This window comes from Anomaloglossus baeobatrachus, chromosome 6 (genome assembly GCF_048569485.1).
Source record: "Anomaloglossus baeobatrachus isolate aAnoBae1 chromosome 6, aAnoBae1.hap1, whole genome shotgun sequence".
Classification (NCBI taxonomy): Eukaryota; Metazoa; Chordata; class Amphibia; order Anura; family Aromobatidae; genus Anomaloglossus; species Anomaloglossus baeobatrachus.
The window spans coordinates 508,086,844-508,107,254 of record NC_134358.1 but is presented as its reverse complement, the minus strand read 5'-3'; the positions used below and the strand labels follow the sequence as shown (position 1 = coordinate 508,107,254).

Sequence of the window (20,411 nt, the reverse complement as noted above, 5' to 3'; positions counted from 1 at the left end):
ATGTTCAGTTAGGAAGCATTGATAGGAAGATTTTTTTTAAAATAAAATGTTACACCTGTCATTTCCATATCTTGCTGTTCTAGATGTATTGTCTCTCTGTCACATTGCTGTCATACTTGATAACCCTATCAGTCAATCACGAGTCGTTGTAATTTGGATGCTTGAATAGAAGGGGAAACTACAGACATAAAAATGTTACTGCTTCAAAATAAAGTTTATTCAGTCTAAAATGGAATCTCAAATGATGGCACATAATTATAATGTATCTATATAGTTTCATTATATACAGTAAATAAGTAGAGCTGTAGATGCAGAGTCAGATATACATATAAAACTCATCCTATGACATTTAATTTAATTTTATGACATAATTCAAAAATTTAAGTGACCCAACACATTAAATAAGATTGTGTTGCCACAAGGCTACTTTACTGTTTTTATTAACAAGGCCAATCTAAATCAGTATATAGTTTTATATGGGCATCAAGGTAGAGAGAGGGTCTTCATTTCTAAAACTACTCCCCTTCTAGGAGTCAAAATGTGAGGATATGAGATGCCTGTGTTTGAGGTCCTCTTCACAAGGGAAAAGCACGGAGTTGACTATGTGCTCCTTGCTTTTTCCTTTGGATGTTTTAAAGACTTCAAAAAATGTCCACATTTTTTATGGATGGTGAGTGCCACTACTATTTTTTTGCTTCTATTTGTTGGCTATACTGGAGACAGACAAAAGTGCAGCACCATGTACATCCTACTGTGTAAGGGTGAGCTCAGTGTGGTACACATTTTTATGTAAGTACTGTCGAAGTTGGCTTTGCCTTAATTTGCATATGTCAACAGTGTTTTCCAACAGTGTATCATTCATGTTTTTACAGTTTGGATAAATATAGAATGAAATTACAAAGCTTCTCCTATATACTTTGCAATGTTAAAGAGGTGGTCCACTTTTCTCAAATACCTTGTGTAGTACATTCTACCTCTGAGTGGCTCTATCGTAGTCCGCTCATCCCCATCACATGACCCCGGGGCTCCATGACCTCTGAGATCCGGTCATGTCATGTCAACTTCCAGTTGACCCGATATCACCAAGGTGGGCCCCTGTCTCCCTGGTTGACTGGGGTGTGGGTGGAATTTCACCACTCATCACAGCCCAGCATCGCTCCTGCTTGTGGCGCTCTGCAGCAAAGGAGACAGCGTGAGAGATGCTGGGCTGTGGCGAGCGGTGAAACTCCACCCACAGCCCAGTCACTCACGGAGACTGGGGCCCGCCTCGGTGATGTCGGGTCAACTGGAAGTTGATGTGACATCACCAGATCTTAGAGGTCACAGAGCCCGGGAGTCACGTAATGGGGATAAGTTTAGAGGCACAACTAACTACACAAGGTATTCGAGAAAAGCCTTTTTTTAGCTTTACATCAATGTAACAACTAACGCTGAGTAGTGGATCACCCCTTTAAACATGGACGGCATCCATGGGTTGTACATGTTTTTCACAGACCTATAGACTTGTATTGGCCCTCATCATCTGTGCTGCCGAAAAAAACGGACATGTCTCCATGTGGTTGGTTCACACAGACCATGGTCCGTGTAAAAACTCAGACTTCTAAAGATTACCGCAGGTAGTAAAGGCCACAGTTTGTAAAAAAAAAAAAAAAAAACAGATGCCACACGTACCAGTAACATTTACATGTGAAGAGGGCTTTATACTGTCTGCACACTTTTTTTTCCCAAGTTTTGTCACAAAACCTGAAAGTGAATGAGAATCCTGAAACCTCATGAATATGTTAAAGGGAACCAATCACCAGATTTTTCGTATATAACCTAAAGCCAGTGCTATACTGGCAGTATCAGGCTGATTCTCTACATACCTTTAGTGGTCAGCTCAGATGTTTAGGTTTTGAAATCCAAGAAAGTAAAGTTTATAAAATCGGCAGCTTTTTGAGTGACAGCAGCTGAGGATCAGATAATATCTGGGGGGTATTCATAGTTATCCCCTCCCCCTGTTAGAATTAGCATAAATATTATATAATTGATTTACTTTTTCACTAGCAGGACCTGTGTGAGGTCATACCCATGTGACCAGAAGGGGTGAGGCCTCAGCAAACAGAAATATGTTGCTTCGTGGTATCAGCTTTGTATCAATTGTATAACACTTTTGCTAATTCTAACAGGGGGAGAGGATAACTATGAATACCCCCCAGATATTATCTGCTCCTCAGCTGCTGTCACTCAACAAGCAGCTGCTGATTTTATAAACTTTACTTTCTTGGGTTTCAAAACCTAAACATCCGAGCTGACCACTACAGGTATGTATAGAATCAGCCTGATATTGTCAGTAAAGCACTGGCTTTAGCTTATATACAAAAATCCTGGTGATTGGTTCCTTTTAAGTATTTTCTCTTTGCAGATTTAAAACAGGTTTCAATCTGCACTCATGCCAAGTCTTTCAGCATTTTTGCAGATTTCACTCATACTAATAAATGTGAAAAACCTGTACCAAAAACGCATGCCAAAAATGTGGCAAAAATGTATAAAAAAAAAAACCCCGCCAATAGTGTGCGTTTTTGCAACTTTTTTTGCTGCCAAAACTTGCAGAAATGGTGCAGAAATTTCTGCACCCAATATTTAACATGTGCAGATAGCCTTACATGAATAGTTATACTTGATTTACTTGCATTTCTCCTAGGTAAATCAAGTCAGTATTTAGAAAACACATTTGTCAGCAATTGTGGATAGACTTCTGAACTTAAACATTGCCAGAATGTGTTACGGGGGGACCTCCTGGTATAGGAATAAATGAAGATATACTACTACCAGTGGTCAGGGTCCACCGTGCAGTGATGGCAGAACTGCAGCTGGTGGCACAAGGCCCTACTGAAACCCAACAGTAACCCGGTAACTAAGGTACTCTATGTTACAGGTCACACAGAGGTACCAACAGATGTAAAGAGACTCTGTCCCGTCACAGAGGACCTGTGTATGCAGTAACCGTGTTTTAAGCCACACGATACTGCAGTATGTATACTGAACTCTATTAAATGACAGAGTCAGAAAAGGAAATAATATTATAGTAAATAAACAGAACTCTGTTAACTCATAGAGTCTATATGGCGCATTACACTTCTGTTCCTTCACAGAAGGTAATATATATGTAGCATACACGGTATGTATAGGAGCGGACAAGCAGAACACTAGCCGTATCCTGCTAGCAGGGTTCAGGGTATATGCAGTGGTGATTGTACAGGGTACTGCTCCTATATCGGCTTGCTGCATGGTACAGCCGGTTAGCCACCGGTCCCAAAGCTGCCCAAGCCCGATATTACTGGAGCCTAGCTTTGCCCTAACTCGGTTAACAGATATCACCGCAACGCCTCACCCTAACCTGCCTCCTGACCCTCAATCAGTCCAGTGGGACTTCGCCACCTAACCCTATCTAAGATGTGTACAGCAGTATGCACAAAGATGAGTGCGCACCTCCATGTGGGCGTCAGGGCTATTTATCACCTCTGTACCACCTACAAAATGGAGGAACCACGCGTAGCCAGCCCCTTTGGCCAATGGGAGCCCTACACATCACTGATGATGTCACGGTGACCAATACGTACGTGCCACATCACCGATGATGTCACTGTGGCAAGAAGGAACATGCCACATCACTGACATGCTCAGATAGTGGCAAAACACCCATAGGAATTCCACACATGCTCAGTGGGCTCTTTTTGACACTTAGGGGTACTTTGCACACTACGACATCGCAGATGCGATGTCGGTGGGGTCAAATCGAAAGTGACGCACATCCGGCGTCGCTGTCGATATTGGAGTATGTGAATCCTTTTTACTACGATTAACGAGCGCAAAAGCGTTGAAATCGTATGATCGGTGTAGCGTCGGTCATTTCCATAATTTCAGAAGGACCGATGTTACGATGCTGTTCCTCGTTCCTGTGGCAGCACACATCGCTGTGTATGAAGCTGCGGGAGCGATGAACATCCCTTTACCAGTGTCCCGGCTGCAATGAGGAAGGAAGGAGGTGGGCGGGATGTTTACGTCCCGCTCATCTCCGCCCCCCTGCTTCTATTGGCCGCCTGCCGTGTGACGTCGTTGTGACGCCGCACAACCCACTCCCTTAGGAAGGAGGCGGTTCGCCGGCCAGAGCGACGTCACAGGGCAGGTAAGTGCATGTGAAGCTGCCGTAGCGATAATGTTCGCTACGGCAGCTATCACAAGATATCGCAGCTGTGATGGGGGCGGGGACTATCGCGCTCGGCATCGCTACCATCGGCTTGCGATGTCATAGTGGGCAAAGTACCCCTTAGTGTCAGAATGCCAAAAAGTCCTGGTCAGCATCCGTGGCTCAGAAGACCGGACCAAGCGACTTCGGGTACGGGAAGGAACTGCTCCAGAAGGCAAACGAGGAGCCCCCATACCCCGGTTCGTGACAGAATGTTAATATTATTATCTTACAGCAATGATTCCCTTATATTTAGGAGGGAGAGTTTTTCCCAAAATAATTATTTGACATATTTACACGACCAAATAAATTGGTCTGAGATTGAACTGCAATGTTCAGACTGGCCGCACGTTTCCCCACCCGGGCGTGATAGCTGCATAAATATATATGAAGCCCTCACGCTTGTGCCGGGAGACCCACGGCCATTCCGAGCATTGTGGTGCGAATACAGACCAATTTATACGGACGTCTGAATGCACCAAGTGTAGGTTTTCCTCGATGGTTGCGGTTTATATTTTACCCTCTTCTTTCACAAGCCTTTGAGTTCACAAATAGCATTTTTTCCTGAAGAAAAGAAACTGCATTTTACATTATCAACATAAACTATGAAATTTCAGAAATCTCATGCACACATACTGTAGTTTTTTTTACTTTTCTGAATTTGATTGTCAGTTCTTTTTTCACACATAGAAAGCAATGAGAATTTGCCAAAACATTGCAAAAAAAGCCCCATTTTAGTTATGTTTTTGCAGCATGTTTTTTTTTACTATGTTTTGGTGAACAAAACTAACTTTACTAACAATACTAATGTATTGTAGACAAAATGCATATGTAATCCTGCTGAAAAATGCTGCAAAAAAACTGCACCAAAATCGCTGTTATTTGCGGCACCATTTTTATTGCCAAGAGAGAAGTTTTTGACTGCAGAAAAAAACTCTGCAAAAACACCACCATCAGATATCACTGTTTTTTTTTCTGGCGTCTGCAATAGGCAAACTTGTATATATATTTTTGTATGGCTGACCTCGCTGCACTCCAAAAGCAGAGTAAAGAGGCTGTACAAAAGTCCAGTCTCTGCGGTATAGTGCTTTTTATGATGACATATTACAGGGTTATGATACCCTTAGAAGAAAAAGCTTTTGGAAGTCAATAGTTCTGTTATTCTGGGATTTCAGAGAATCAAATAGAAAGAGAAAACTCATGATGCATCTATAAGGGATAAAGCAGGTTACAATGCTAAAACTCCCCCTCCCCCCGTTACATATTTACTTAAAGTCGATAACCACGACTTTATTGCACGAATGGCCACAGCTTTATTTAACCGTATATATGTATACCAAACTCGTGGCTCAACATGCCACCCATTGTTAAACATAACCTTATACATATATACCCTTATAACCAAACCACCGATAGATCCGTCCGAGAGGCCAACCATCATTCTTAACCCCCCGGCCGTAACCTCCAACCGGCCCAGAGGACCACCTCGGCTGTGACCAACCGGCCCGAGGTGAGGGGTAATAACGTTCCATCGTTAATTACCCCTACCCAGAACCTGCAGGACCTCCGCCCACAAGTTCCAATCCAATCCGAAGCCACTCCCCTTGAGCGACTTCGTACCAACAAACCGACTGTCGGTACTCCCAACCTCTCTGACGGACCTATCACCCCTCTGTGACAACAAAACAAAACCATCCATTTTTTTTTTTTAAAAAAGAACCATCACCCTTTTCTTTCTTTCTTTATTTATTTATTTATTTTATGTATTTATTTATTTATTTATTTTTTAATGGCGGGCGGGTGGGACAAAAATTACCAGCAACAAAAGGGAGGTAACTTAGGCACATCCCCTTTTATACCTCCTACAACACCCCCACCCCTTCCCTGCTCTCCTCCAATCCCCCATGCAGTTCTTTCTACCAATCGTATGACCCCATATACCACCCCATCCTAACCAACCCACTTAACCCCTTACTACCCTGCACCCTCCCGATCGTCATGGCGCCTGTTCACCCCTATGGGGCTCACTGCCCATCTTTTTGCCTCCATATATATTCAGAAGCACTCTGGGCTACAGTCAGGCCCCAGTGTGTAGGTGTTGTAGCCCTTACTGCTCTGTATTAAGAGGTGTGAATATTATGAGTCAATTAAATTAATAATTATTATTTATTAATTATTATGAAAGGTAACTTCATTAAGAATTATCCATTTTTTTCTGCTGATAGATGTCTTTAAAGTGTTAATATAGTAAAGGGTGCTTTACACGCTGCGACATCGCTAACGATATATCGTCGGGGTCACGGTGTTTGTGATGCACATCCGGCGCCGTTAGCGACATCGCAGCATATAACACCTCTGAGCGACCTAAATGATCGCAAAAGAGGTAAAAATCATTGGTATTGGAGAGGTCGCTCCAACACCAAAAATCGTTGACAGGTGAGTAGCGATGTTGTTCGTCGTTCCTGCGGCAGCACACATCGCTATGTGTGACACCGCAGGAACGAGGAACCTCACCTTACCTGCGTCCCGCCGGCAATGAGGAACGAAGGAGGTGGGCAGGATGTTACGTCCCGCTCATCTCTGCCTCTCCGCTTCTATTGGGCGGACGCTTAGTGACGTCGCTGTGACACCGAACGAACCGCCCCCTTAGAAAGGAGGCGGTTCGCCCGTCACAGCAACGTCGCTAGGCAGGTAAGTATGTGTGACGGGTCCAAGCGATGTTGTGTGCCACGGGCAGAGATTTGCCCGTGACGCACAACTGACGGGGGCGGGTACGCACACTAGCGATATTGATACAGATATCGCAGCGTGTAAAGCACCCTTTAGTGTAAGGGCGAGGGGTCTATAGTGTAACTGCATTTTCAAATTAATGACCCATAAAACCAGGCGCACATTAGTAATCAATTTCAAACCACACATTACTGTCATGCTGTCATTTTGCCATACACCGGCTGTGCCATAGCCACAGTGAGAAACTCACCCTTAGGCCCCCTTCACACGTCAGTGATTTTGGTACATATGTTGCAGTTTTTATACGTACTAGAATCACGGACATCTGCAGACCCATTAAAATCAATGGATCTGCACACATCAGTGATTTATCACTCACGTGTTTCCATGCGGCGTACACACGTGTCCCTATGTTCCGCATATAGCCAAGTCTGTTTTTTTCTGGCATCACTGATGTCCCACGGACTACACAATGGTGTGATCCGTAAAACATGTACCATAAAATTCCGTACATTTAAAATACAAAGCTTTTTAAACTCACCCGTCTCCAGCGACGCTGTCTTAAGCCTCTGCTGTCTCTACATCTAGGCTGGCCAATTATGCTCATGCATATCCACTGCACAGCCGACCTGGAAATAGCTGCAGAAGGGAGACAGCGGTGGCCGTACACAGCATCGCGAGAGACTTCAGCACCACGGACAGCAAGAGCTCGGACAGGTGAGTATAAGTACCTGATCTCCGTGTAGTATCACGGATAGCACACAGAGATCACACGTGCCAAAATCACAGCACACGGAGGGACATACGTGTGGGTTTTTCACTGACGTGTGAAAGAGGTCTTATCCTTAAATTGGCTTCTTTATTGATCAAATTTAATCTGGGGGTCAAAAAACAATCTCTGATTGCAATTTAAGGTAGTTTTCATGGGTAGATATTTCTTTACTGGGGTGATAACTTTATTTCGTGTTGCTTGCATAATGTCATAATTTTGTGTAGATAGCTGAATGTTATTTATTGAATGGCAGGTAAATCATAGATACAAAATTAAAACAGATGTCTGTGATTAACAATCAGAGTATGGAATACATTTTCCGCACAAGATGAGGGTCTACTGACCTGAAATCATCAGCCTCATTTGGGCCCCCTACTATTTAATATATTTATTAATGATCTGGTGGATGGTTTACAGAGTAAAATATCAGTATTTGCAGATGATACAAAACTATGTAAGGTAGTTAACACAAAGGAGGACAGTTTGCAACTACAGATGGATTTGAGTAAATTGGAGAATTGGGCTGAAAAATGGCAAATGAGGTTTAACACAGATAAGTGTAAGGTTATGCACATGGGAAGGAGAAACAGATGCTACGATTACTTACTAAATGGGAAACTGCTGGGGAAATCAGACATGGAAAAAGACTTAGGCATCTTAGTGAATAAGAATCTAAATTGGAGTGCCCAGTGTCAGGCAGCAGCCACCAAAGCAAATAGGGTGATGGGATGCATTAGAAGAGGTCTGGGGGCACGAGATGAAAACATCATTCTCCCTCTGTACAAATCACTAGTCAGACCACACTTGGAGTATTGTGTGCAATTTTGGGCGCCGGTGCTGAAGAAAGACATTACTGAACTTGAAAGGGTTCAGAGGCGGGCTACTAAAATAATAAATGGAATGGGTGCATTACAATACACGGAAAGGTTATCAAAATTAGGTCTCTTTACTCTAGAAAAGAGAAGACTTAGGGGAGACCTAATAAATATGTACAAATATATCAGAGGGCCATATAGAGATCTCTCCCATGATCTGTTTGTACCAAGGACTATGACAAGAACAAGGGGGCATTCTTTTCGATTGGAGGAAAGAAAATTCCTACATCAGCATAGAAGAGGGTTCTTCACGGTAAGAGCAGTGAGGCTCTGGAACTCTCTTCCTGAGGAAGTGGTGATGGCCAACTCACTGAATGAATTTAAGAGAGGAATGGATGCATTTCTTGTTAGCAAAAGTATAGAAGGTTATAAATAGCATAATCTTACAGGTAGATAGAAGAGCGACCTAGATTATTAGAGGAATGGGGGGGGCTGCAATACCAAGACAGGTTATTAAACTTGGGGTTAGTTAGTTAGGAAAAACAAAGGCTTAGGGGGATCTAATCACAATGTATAAATATATGAGGGGACAGTACAGAGACCTTTCCAAAGATCTCTTTACACCTAGGCCTGCGACTGGAACAGGGGGCATCCGCTAAGTCTTGAGGAAAGAATGTTTAATCATAATCACAGATGAGGATTCTTTACTGTACGAGCAGTGAGACTATGGAACTCTCTGCCGCATGATGTTGTAATGAGGGATTCACTAGTAAAATTTAAGCAGAGCCTGAACGCATTTCTTGAAAAATATAATATTACCAGTTATGTATATTAGATTTTATGACAGGGTGTTGATCCAGGGAACTAGTCTGATTGCCGTATGTGGAGTCAGGAAGGAATTTTTTTCCCCATTGGAGCTTATTTGACACATTGGGGTTTTTTTGCCTTCCTCTGGATCAACATGTTAGGCGACAGGTTGAACTAGATAGACTTAGAGTCTCCCTTCAACCTTAAAAACTATGAAACTATGAAACTATGTACGCCTATGAAGCTGTAAAGTTTGGGTCAAGATACCCACTCGCTGTCTGGGAAATTAATTGTACTCAGACCATGATACCTGGACTTCTGTATTCAACCTAAAGGCCACGTCACACTAAGCAACATCGCTAGCAACATTGCTGCTGATGGACAACTTTTGTGACATAGCAGCGATGTTGCTAGTGATGTTGCTGTGTGTGACATCCAGCAACAACCTGGCCCCTGCTGTGAGGTCGTTGGTTGTTGCTGAATCGCCTGGACCATTTTTTAGTTGTTGCTCTTCCGCTGTGAAGCACAGATCGCTGTGTGTGATAGCGAGACAGCAACAACTAAATGTGCAGGCAGCAGGAGCCGGCTTCTGCGGACACTGGTAACCAATGTAAACATCGGGTAACCAAGAAGCCCTGTCCTTGGTTACCCGCTATTTACCTTCGTTATCAGCCTCCGCCGCTCTCACGCTGTCAGTGCCGGCTCCTGCTCCTTGCACGTGTAGCTGCAGTACACATCGGGTAATTAACCCGATATGTACTGTAGCTAGGAGAGCAGGGAGCCAGCGCTAAGCAGTGTGCGCTGCTCCCTGCTCTGTGCACGTGTAGCTGCAGTACACATCGGGTAATTAACCCTATGTGTACTGTAGCTAAGAGCAGGGAGCCAGCGCTAAGCGGCGTGCGCTGGTAACCAAGGTAAATATCGGGTTGGTTAGCCGATATTTACCTTAGTTACCAAGTGCAGCATGCTTCCACGCGTCGCTGCTGGCTGGGGGCTGGTCACTGGTTGCTGGTGACAGCTCACCAGCAACCCGTGTAGCGATGCTCCAGCGATCCCTGCCAGGTCAGGTTGCTGGTGGGATCGCTGGAGCGTCTGACTGTGTGACCTCTCACCAGCAACCTCCTAGCAACTTATAGCGATCCCTATCAGGTTGTATCGTTGTTGGGATCGCTGGTAAGTTGTTTAGTGTGACGGTACCTTAAGCGAAAAGACCCTGCTTGCAAGAAGCTTTAGAGCAGATCTGTCACCAGATTTCAGAAGACAAACTGTGTACATCACTAAATAAATCTTTTAGCCCTGATAAGAATTTACTTTGAAAATCCATGTTAGATTGGCTGTTTAAGCCTGTTTGAAAGTTTAAACAGAACCAACCATCAGAATTTTTCAATATGAGGTAAAGTCAGGGCCATACAGGCAGTAAGATGCTGAATCCAGGCATACCTGTTATAGAAAGACGGGATGCTTGGTTCCAGAAATATATCTTGATAAAAATATCTTGAATCAAAGTTGCATAAATTTACTGCACTTTCATTGGTTGCAAAGGGGCGGATCTTTGTGTGTCGGGTTCTCGCTGCAATGTCCTCCTCCAGTGTCCTCTATGACGTGACCCCTTTTCTTTATTTGAATCTTGCACCGTGCCACCATTGCTGTTGTTGGCGCGCATGCGCATTGCCACAGTGATTATATCTTCATTAAAATGACACTGGAGTCCAAGTATGCGCGAATCGCAATCTCTGGTGCCATTTTATTGAAGACACTGTGGTGAAACTATGAGAGGCAGCATGTGCGCAGAATTTATTTCTTTTATATCTGCGTACGTGCCCCTGCTGCTCATAGTCTTCAACGCAGTGCTTTAAATAAAATGGCACCAGAGATCGCTGTTCGCGCACGCGCTGACTCCAGAAAGCTGGAGGAGGACTTGGAAGATGGTTGCTGATATCACCTTACCGTTTGTGGCATATTAGTATATGGGAGGGGCAAAACATTTGAGGCCGGGTGATGCCCATGGCTGCCCTCTGCAAATCCGCCATTTTGAATTCAACTTTACTCTTTTTTATCAGGGTGTATTCATACTTACGGCCCACCCAGGGTGTATCCATACTTCTGGCCCACCCTGTAGTTTCCAGGGTCTGTGCTCTACATGGAAGCTGAAATATTGGATGGCTAAAAACCACGTGGTCACTTGAACATTCTACCCTTTCTTTTCCATCATTTACCTCAGTGGGTCATGGTCTGACAATAACCTAAATTTCTAGCATAATCTGAACATGTCTTACAATTGTAAAACAAAATTGCCTCTACTAAATCTTTTTTATTGTATTTACAGCTTTCGTTCTACGTAATAGTGAAGGCCATCTACACACTTGGGCACAGTGCCTCTCTGATAGCTCTCACCATTGGAAGTGCAATTCTTTGTTTATTTCGGTAAGTACCCAAATACGTAATTTCAAGTGACATTGTAGAGAAAATGTTGGGCTTATTTAGCAAATGTTTAAAATGGATACAACTAGGCAGCAAAAGCCATTGGTGGCGGCAGCGACAGAATGGTACCTACAAGAGATCGTTAAAGGTTTTATTATTTAAGGCCTCTGCCACACTCACGTGAAATTCACGCACGTGCCGAGAGACACGTATTTTCCCTGCGTGTTGCGTGCAGGTAAGTACGTGTCTCTGGTACGTGCGGGACACGTGTGTTCTACGTGTGCTATCTGCGATAGCACACGTAGAACCGGTAATTAACATACTCACCTGGTCCTTCCTGATGTCCGCGCTGCTGTCCGTGGTGCTGATCCTCGGTCTCCAGCCCTCCCGTCTCCCCGCTGCAGAGACAGGAGGGCTGGAGAAGGTGAGTTAATGTTTTGTTTTTTTTCACTGACATGTGTGTTTTCTCCGGCGCGTGTCACACGGGACCGCATCCACACTACACCCGTGTGGTACGGGTGCGGGCCGTGTGACACCCATGCTGCGGGAGAAATCACTGACATGTCAGCGCTTTGAAAAACGCACACACGTACAAACGCACACGGACACACGTTCCGTGTGGTTTTACGTTTGTGTGCCTGCTACAATAGGGTAGCATTGGTTAACGTGTCTCCGTGCCGCCGGTACGTGTAAAAAATGACAAACACGTGCCGGCAGCACGGATGTGTGTCGCAGGCCTAATATAGTTTCCCAGAAAAATGCCATTAATCCTCTTATATCACTGGACGTAATACTACTTCTGTAAGATCCCCATGTATGGAACACATTCTGATCATTATCATTTAACCATTTAAATGTTGCTGTCGGTCACTGACCATTGACATCAAAAAGAAACAGAACTTACTGGTGTATTATCCAAGTGGCAAAAGCCTAAGGACTAGATCCAAACCAATGAGTCTATATAAAATCAATCCACTTAATGCAAGAATCCACTGTCTGCTATAACCTGCAGCTATCAGAGAGTCCATGTTTATTGCAGTCAGGGGTAGACTGGCTATTTTGGTAGCAGTGCATCACCCAGAGGTCTATAGTCAAAGTGGGCATACATCCATTGGGTCAACACTCCTCAAATGCAGGGCTGAATAAAGGGCAGGTGTACCCTGTAAACATGTAAACATGGTGTAACATGGTGGCCAGTATGTATCACAATCACAGAAGTGATGTAAACCTGGATGTCCCTTCTGGTACTTGTAGTGCCATGAGTCTTGTTAGGGCATACCAGGACCAGGTTTTACAAACATCTTGAGAGATAGGCAGGTCTGGCTATCCATAAACCTCCCCCCATGGGTGTGTCTCATCAGTTAAGGTGGAGACTGTTTGTTTGCCACATGGTAGGTCTGAGGAGACTGATGTCTTCAGTAAGGAATCTTCTGAGAGAAGGGAAGATTCGCTTGTTCTGACTGGGACTGTGTAGAGAGGTTGTGAAACCTCTCGAAGGCATCCGCTAAAGGAAGAGAGGGTTTGCTTTGTGTGACCGAGGTCAGTGTATGGAGGTTTGTGAAACCTCCGGAAGGTACCTCTGGAGAGGGGTGTGTATACTGACCGGGGTCAGTGAGTGGAGGTTGAGATGTGCATACTTTGGAACTCCATTCTATGTCTGAACTGGGTGCAAAAAACCTAAAAAACATCACTATGGGGAGATAAGGTATGCACACCAGTGACTATGGAAGGGGAATACATGGAATAGCAGAAACTGCTGTGTGAATACTGACATGAAAAATTCAATAGCTATTTGTAAGAATGAAATGTGAAAAATGGAACCTGCATTACTGCCATGAATATATGAATAAAGAGAAATTTAGCTACTGAATTGATCAATGCAGAAGAGCCCCAACACTACGCCAAAGTATTTCTCTACGTTGGGGTCCCTAGCTTGTGTGTGTCCTCTCATGCAGTTAAAAAACTTACCGTGTATGGGACGCTGAGACCCAGGCTATATATGCGTATAATGTGGATTGGCAATAGGTGTGTATGGGGAGGGTTCACAAACGAAAAACTACTAACATTAAGGAATAACGTTTGGAACTCCATTCTATGTCTGAACTGGGTGCAAAAAACCTAAAAAACATCACTATGGGGAGATAAGGTATGCACACCAGTGACTATGGAAGGGGAATACATGGAATAGCAGAAACTGCTGTGTGAATACTGACATGAAAAATTCAATAGCTATTTGTAAGAATGAAATGTGAAAAATGGAACCTGCATTACTGCCATGAATATATGAATAAAGAGAAATTTAGCTACTGAATTGATCAATGCAGAAGAGCCCCAACACTACGCCAAAGTATTTCTCTACGTTGGGGTCCCTAGCTTGTGTGTGTCCTCTCATGCAGTTAAAAAACTTACTGTGTATGGGACGCTGAGACTCAGGCTATATATGCGTATAATGTGGATTGGCAATAGGTGTGTATGGGGAGGGTTCACAAACGAAAAACTACTAACATTAAGGAATAACGTTTGGAACTCCATTCTATGTCTGAACTGGGTGCAAAAAACCTAAAAAACATCACTATGGGGAGATAAGGTATGCACACCAGTGACTATGGAAGGGGAATACATGGAATAGCAGAAACTGCTGTGTGAATACTGACATGAAAAATTCAATAGCTATTTGTAAGAATGAAATGTGAAAAATGGAACCTGCATTACTGCCATGAATATATGAATAAAGAGAAATTTAGCTACTGAATTGATCAATGCAGAAGAGCCCCAACACTACGCCAAAGTATTTCTCTACGTTGGGGTCCCTAGCTTGTGTGTGTCCTCTCATGCAGTTAAAAAACTTACCGTGTATGGGACGCTGAGACCCAGGCTATATATGCGTATAATGTGGATTGGCAATAGGTGTGTATGGGGAGGGTTCACAAACGAAAAACTACTAACATTAAGGAATAACGTTTGGAACTCCATTCTATGTCTGAACTGGGTGCAAAAAACCTAAAAAACATCACTATGGGGAGATAAGGTATGCACACCAGTGACTATGGAAGGGGAATACATGGAATAGCAGAAACTGCTGTGTGAATACTGACATGAAAAATTCAATAGCTATTTGTAAGAATGAAATGTGAAAAATGGAACCTGCATTACTGCCATGAATATATGAATAAAGAGAAATTTAGCTACTGAATTGATCAATGCAGAAGAGCCCCAACACTACGCCAAAGTATTTCTCTACGTTGGGGTCCCTAGCTTGTGTGTGTCCTCTCATGCAGTTAAAAAACTTACCGTGTATGGGACGCTGAGACCCAGGCTATATATGCGTATAATGTGGATTGGCAATAGGTGTGTATGGGGAGGGTTCACAAACGAAAAACTACTAACATTAAGGAATAACGTTTGGAACTCCATTCTATGTCTGAACTGGGTGCAAAAAACCTAAAAAACATCACTATGGGGAGATAAGGTATGCACACCAGTGACTATGGAAGGGGAATACATGGAATAGCAGAAACTGCTGTGTGAATACTGACATGAAAAATTCAATAGCTATTTGTAAGAATGAAATGTGAAAAATGGAACCTGCATTACTGCCATGAATATATGAATAAAGAGAAATTTAGCTACTGAATTGATCAATGCAGAAGAGCCCCAACACTACGCCAAAGTATTTCTCTACGTTGGGGTCCCCCTAGCTTGTGTGTGTCCTCTCATGCAGTTAAAAAACTTACCGTGTATGGGACGCTGAGACCCAGGCTATATATGCGTATAATGTGGATTGGCAATAGGTGTGTATGGGGAGGGTTCACAAACGAAAAACTACTAACATTAAGGAATAACGTTTGGAACTCCATTCTATGTCTGAACTGGGTGCAAAAAACCTAAAAAACATCACTATGGGGAGATAAGGTATGCACACCAGTGACTATGGAAGGGGAATACATGGAATAGCAGAAACTGCTGTGTGAATACTGACATGAAAAATTCAATAGCTATTTGTAAGAATGAAATGTGAAAAATGGAACCTGCATTACTGCCATGAATATATGAATAAAGAGAAATTTAGCTACTGAATTGATCAATGCAGAAGAGCCCCAACACTACGCCAAAGTATTTCTCTACGTTGGGGTCCCTAGCTTGTGTGTGTCCTCTCATGCAGTTAAAAAACTTACCGTGTATGGGACGCTGAGACCCAGGCTATATATGCGTATAATGTGGATTGGCAATAGGTGTGTATGGGGAGGGTTCACAAACGAAAAACTACTAACATTAAGGAATAACGTTTGGAACTCCATTCTATGTCTGAACTGTTTTTTAGGTTTTTTGCACCCAGTTCAGACATAGAATGGAGTTCCAAACGTTATTCCTTAATGTTAGTAGTTTTTCGTTTGTGAACCCTCCCCATACACACCTATTGCCAATCCACATTATACGCATATATAGCCTGGGTCTCAGCGTCCCATACACGGTAAGTTTTTTAACTGCATGAGAGGACACACACAAGCTAGGGACCCCAACGTAGAGAAATACTTTGGCATAGTGTTGGGGCTCTTCTGCATTGATCAATTCAGTAGCTAAATTTCTCTTTATTCATATATTCATGGCAGTAATGCAGGTTCCATTTTTCACATTTCATTCTTACAAATAGCTATTGAATTTTTCATGTCAGTATTCACACAGCAGTTTCTGCTATTCCATGTATTCCCCTTCCATAGTCACTGGTGTGCATACCTTATCTCCCCATAGAGATGTGCATACTGACCGGGGTGTGAGTGGAGGCTGAGATAGCCCTACTGGGATAATTGTTAAGTGGTATATTAATCTGTGCAAGCGTACTGCGAATATTACTACAACTCATGCAAAACTACAATAACTCATCGTGAAAAAAATAAGTCCCCATGTTAACAATATGTTGAAAGAAAAATGAAGTTCTGGCTCTTGTAAGAAGGTGGAAAAAAATGAAAGAGAAAAAAAAATTGGCCTCAGTGGGAAGGGGTTAAGACTTTTTGCATGTGTAGTAAATCCAGAGCTGGAATTATTTCAGCAGTTTGTGCCCTAAAGCTGTTTTTTTTTCTGGCAACAGAAAGTTTCAATCGCTAGCAGTGACTGAAAGAATTGTCGATGGTTATGGTCGTCCACACGCAAACAATGTACATAATGTACACAAACAAAAAATACATTGAGATTGAGCTCTATTTTCCCCCTCCTTCACTCCATGCTGGAAAGTCTCCGGACCGTCCTTGTGACCACTCACACACTTGAGCTACAATGCCAATTCCTCTTTAGTCTACATTTCAATAAGACAATAAAATCCAGATTTGGATAAACAGCTATGACATGACCTGCAATATTTAATTAAAATTTCACTATTTTATTAATGTATTCGAAGGCTATGGGCAATCATTGCATAAATTAAAGGTTATGTCCAGCCAAAAAATGTTCTATTTACACATTGGAAATGAAATGCACACAAATGGTCGTAATTATAAAACAATCTACCAGTTTTTGTTTACAGCTACTCTTCCTTCCTAAAGATCTCTCAAACTATGAACTGAGCCATTCGTTTTACTAACATATAATTGATGTTAGGAAAAAGTACGGATCAGATGAAAAGACGCAAGAATGCAGCATCAGTTGCCCCCTCCCCGCCCGCCCCCTCTCCATTCATTATACTACTGTCCCCCATCCATTATGTACTACTGTCCCCCATCCTGTACTAATGTCCACATCATGGGCCACTTTTTAGTGAATATGTCTCCCATCCTGGTATATATGTCCTCCATCCTGGTATATATGTCCCACATCCTGATAAATATGTCCCCCGTGCTTGTATATATGTCCTTATCCTGGTATGTATTTCTCCCATCCTGGTATATATCTCCCCAGCCTGGTATATATGTCCTCATCCTGGGCCTATTCTTGTATATATATCCCCATCCAGGTATATATGTTTCCCATCCTGGTATATATGTTCCCCATCCTGGTATATATGTCCTCATCCTGGTATATATGGCCCCATTCTGGGCCCATACTGGTATACATGGGCCCTGTCCTAGTACGGTATATATGGTCTTCATCCTGGGTCCATTGCAGAAACGCCTTTAGACATATGGAAGAAGGCAACAAATTTATCAACCACCCTGCAACATTAAAGCATTTTTGTACATGACAGGTTCCCTAAAAGTCAGTTTTTATAGGGGTAACATTGATGTTATTTGCTTCAAATTTATTATAAGTCATCTATGATAATTAAGCTAATTACACCCGGCGCTAACTCTGCTGTGAGTGTGAGCTGAGTGTCAATATACTGTGATTCAATTCGCTCACATGAATGTGACCAGAAATATTAAAATATCTCTTGTCACCAGCACCAGAGAATCCTGACAGTGTGTGGTGTGCTCGCTATGAGGATTTCAAAGTCAGCAGTCACATAGGGTAACTGCTGACTTTCATCCCAAACCTTGACAACCACTTTAAGGTAAAATTGAAGCAACTAACATCAATAATACATATATTAACTCTATTGGCTATGAATACACAGGAAAGTGTGCATTACATATACAGTTTTCATGATAATTTCTGAACCAAAAGCTGGAAGAGTATCCATGAAAACAATAAGACAGAAATATGATGAAGGCTAAAGGCTTAATTCATCAATTGTGTTTATTAAGTCACTTTTTCTTTTATCTTGTTTCATTTTCAATTTTTACACCATAATTCTTCAAAATGGTACATATAGGTTCAATGCTGCAAAATCAAAAAATGCTTTTTATTTTTATATTTTACCTTTTTTATTTTATTTTTTTCGGAATGTGCACAAAAAATGCTCAAAAGAATGAAGCTTTTTATGTAAAAACAAATTGCAGTTCATGTGTTTAAATGTCTTTTAGCTGATTCTGGTTTCTAGAAACGTCAAGGGGTTAAAAGAAGTGACATATGCATTCTTCTGGTGTTTTCCACTCAGAAGACGCTCTGTAATTTACATTGCAAGTCAATGGGAAAGCTTAAAAAATGTCTAGAAGACACTCGGACGTCTTCTAGTGCGTTTTGCCTAAAACGAAAAACCTCTAAAGAAGACTATAGCAATCTCTTCATTATTCAATGGAGTGAAAGAATGACCACAAAACAAGAGAATAACAAATGTCACAAAAACCACGGGAAAGCCATCCCAAAAAAAAAACCTCAGAAAAAAGCTCAGGAAACAACAGTAAAAAGAACACAAAAGAAGCGTTTCTTGAAGTGACTTCTGCCAGAAAAAATCAGCAAGTTCACCTGAGTTTAAAATAAAGCATGTGCAACCTTAGGCCTAGGACACATGGCGAGTAATATGGAGCGAGTGGAATGCGATAAAAAAATCGCATTCCACTTGGACCAACTGTATGGGACAGCACCCATGAGCGATTATTTTCTCAGCCCTAATCGGACCAAGAAAACAGTCGCAGCATGCTGTGACTGCAATGTGCGCTTGTTTCACTCGCACCCATTCAAGTCTATGGGGCGAGAGAAACTTTGCATTGCTCTCGCATTACACCAGTGTAACGCGAGAGCAGTGCGATTCTTGTATCAGCCGGCAACGGAGGAGATAGGGAGATAAATCCCTCCCTCTCCTTCACAGCACCAGCCCTCCCCTCGGCAACTGTGGTCTGATCGCACGATCAGACCACAGTCGTATGACACTCACATGACACTCGGCTCCCGCTGTGCTGCGAGTGTGAACTGAGTGTCATGCAAGGACTCGCACAAATCCCCGGGTGGCCTCAGCCTTAGAGCAAAAGTCACGTGTTCTGTTAAGGCCGGAGTTACACTTGCGAGTGACTCTCGCAAGTCTCGCATCGCATCACCCGATACGATTGCGCACTCTCTTTATAGGAGCGGGTCAGCTGCATAGAAATACATGGAGCTAACCCGCTCTTGTCAGGACAGTATGCGGCGATGCTGGGTGATGTGATGCGAGACTTACAAGAGTCACTCACAAGTGTAACTCCGGCCTTCATGTCATTCACAACTCTAACATTTGCACACAAAAAATCACACCGGGGAAATAGAGTATGTTTGTGCAAAATTCTTGGAATTTTTTTTAAAAAGAGGCAAACAATAAATTGGTCGCTAACATCTGAAATGCAAAAATGGATTTTCTAAATCAAATAACACCTGGAATACAAAAGACAACAAGTAGTAAATAGATTTCATAATAGGCCCATGTTAAAAGAAAACCAAAAAATAGGCTCAAATGCAATAATGAATTAAGTCCTCAAAAAAACTTACACAAAAACTGCATGTGTGGCTTCAGGATAATATATTAATGTATTCACAATCATAGAAACATTGTGAATGAAAACTCTATTGTATACATCTCAGTGTGGTTGCTTCTATTACAAATGTAGTTGTTTCTGCTGCCCGAGAATTTATCTTAATAAATCATCATAAATTATATTTTAACCAAAACTATAATTTTGATAAATTTTGTAGAAAAGCAGAAACCCTGCATCAGGCTACTTTCTTGTATGTGCTATTATGGACATGCTGGTAGCTGTTATGCAATAACTATTGTTGTGTGGAAAATGTTAGTGTGTTTTGAATTATCTTTTATGTCCTTCAAGGTTGAAAAGAGACAGACATGCTGAGAGGCAAGTTA

The 20,411-nt window shown here is 42.5% G+C and overlaps 1 protein-coding gene across 1 annotated transcript in view; it reads left to right on the top strand.

The window, feature by feature from the left end:
* Positions 1-20,411, top strand: part of VIPR2 (vasoactive intestinal peptide receptor 2) — a 196,223-nt gene that overhangs the window by 115,062 nt on the left and 60,750 nt on the right. Inside the window, exon 5 of the mRNA XM_075315457.1 lies at positions 11,679-11,776. Coding sequence (XP_075171572.1) covers positions 11,679-11,776 — 98 coding nt within the window. The remainder of the gene's footprint in view (positions 1-11,678; positions 11,777-20,411) is intronic.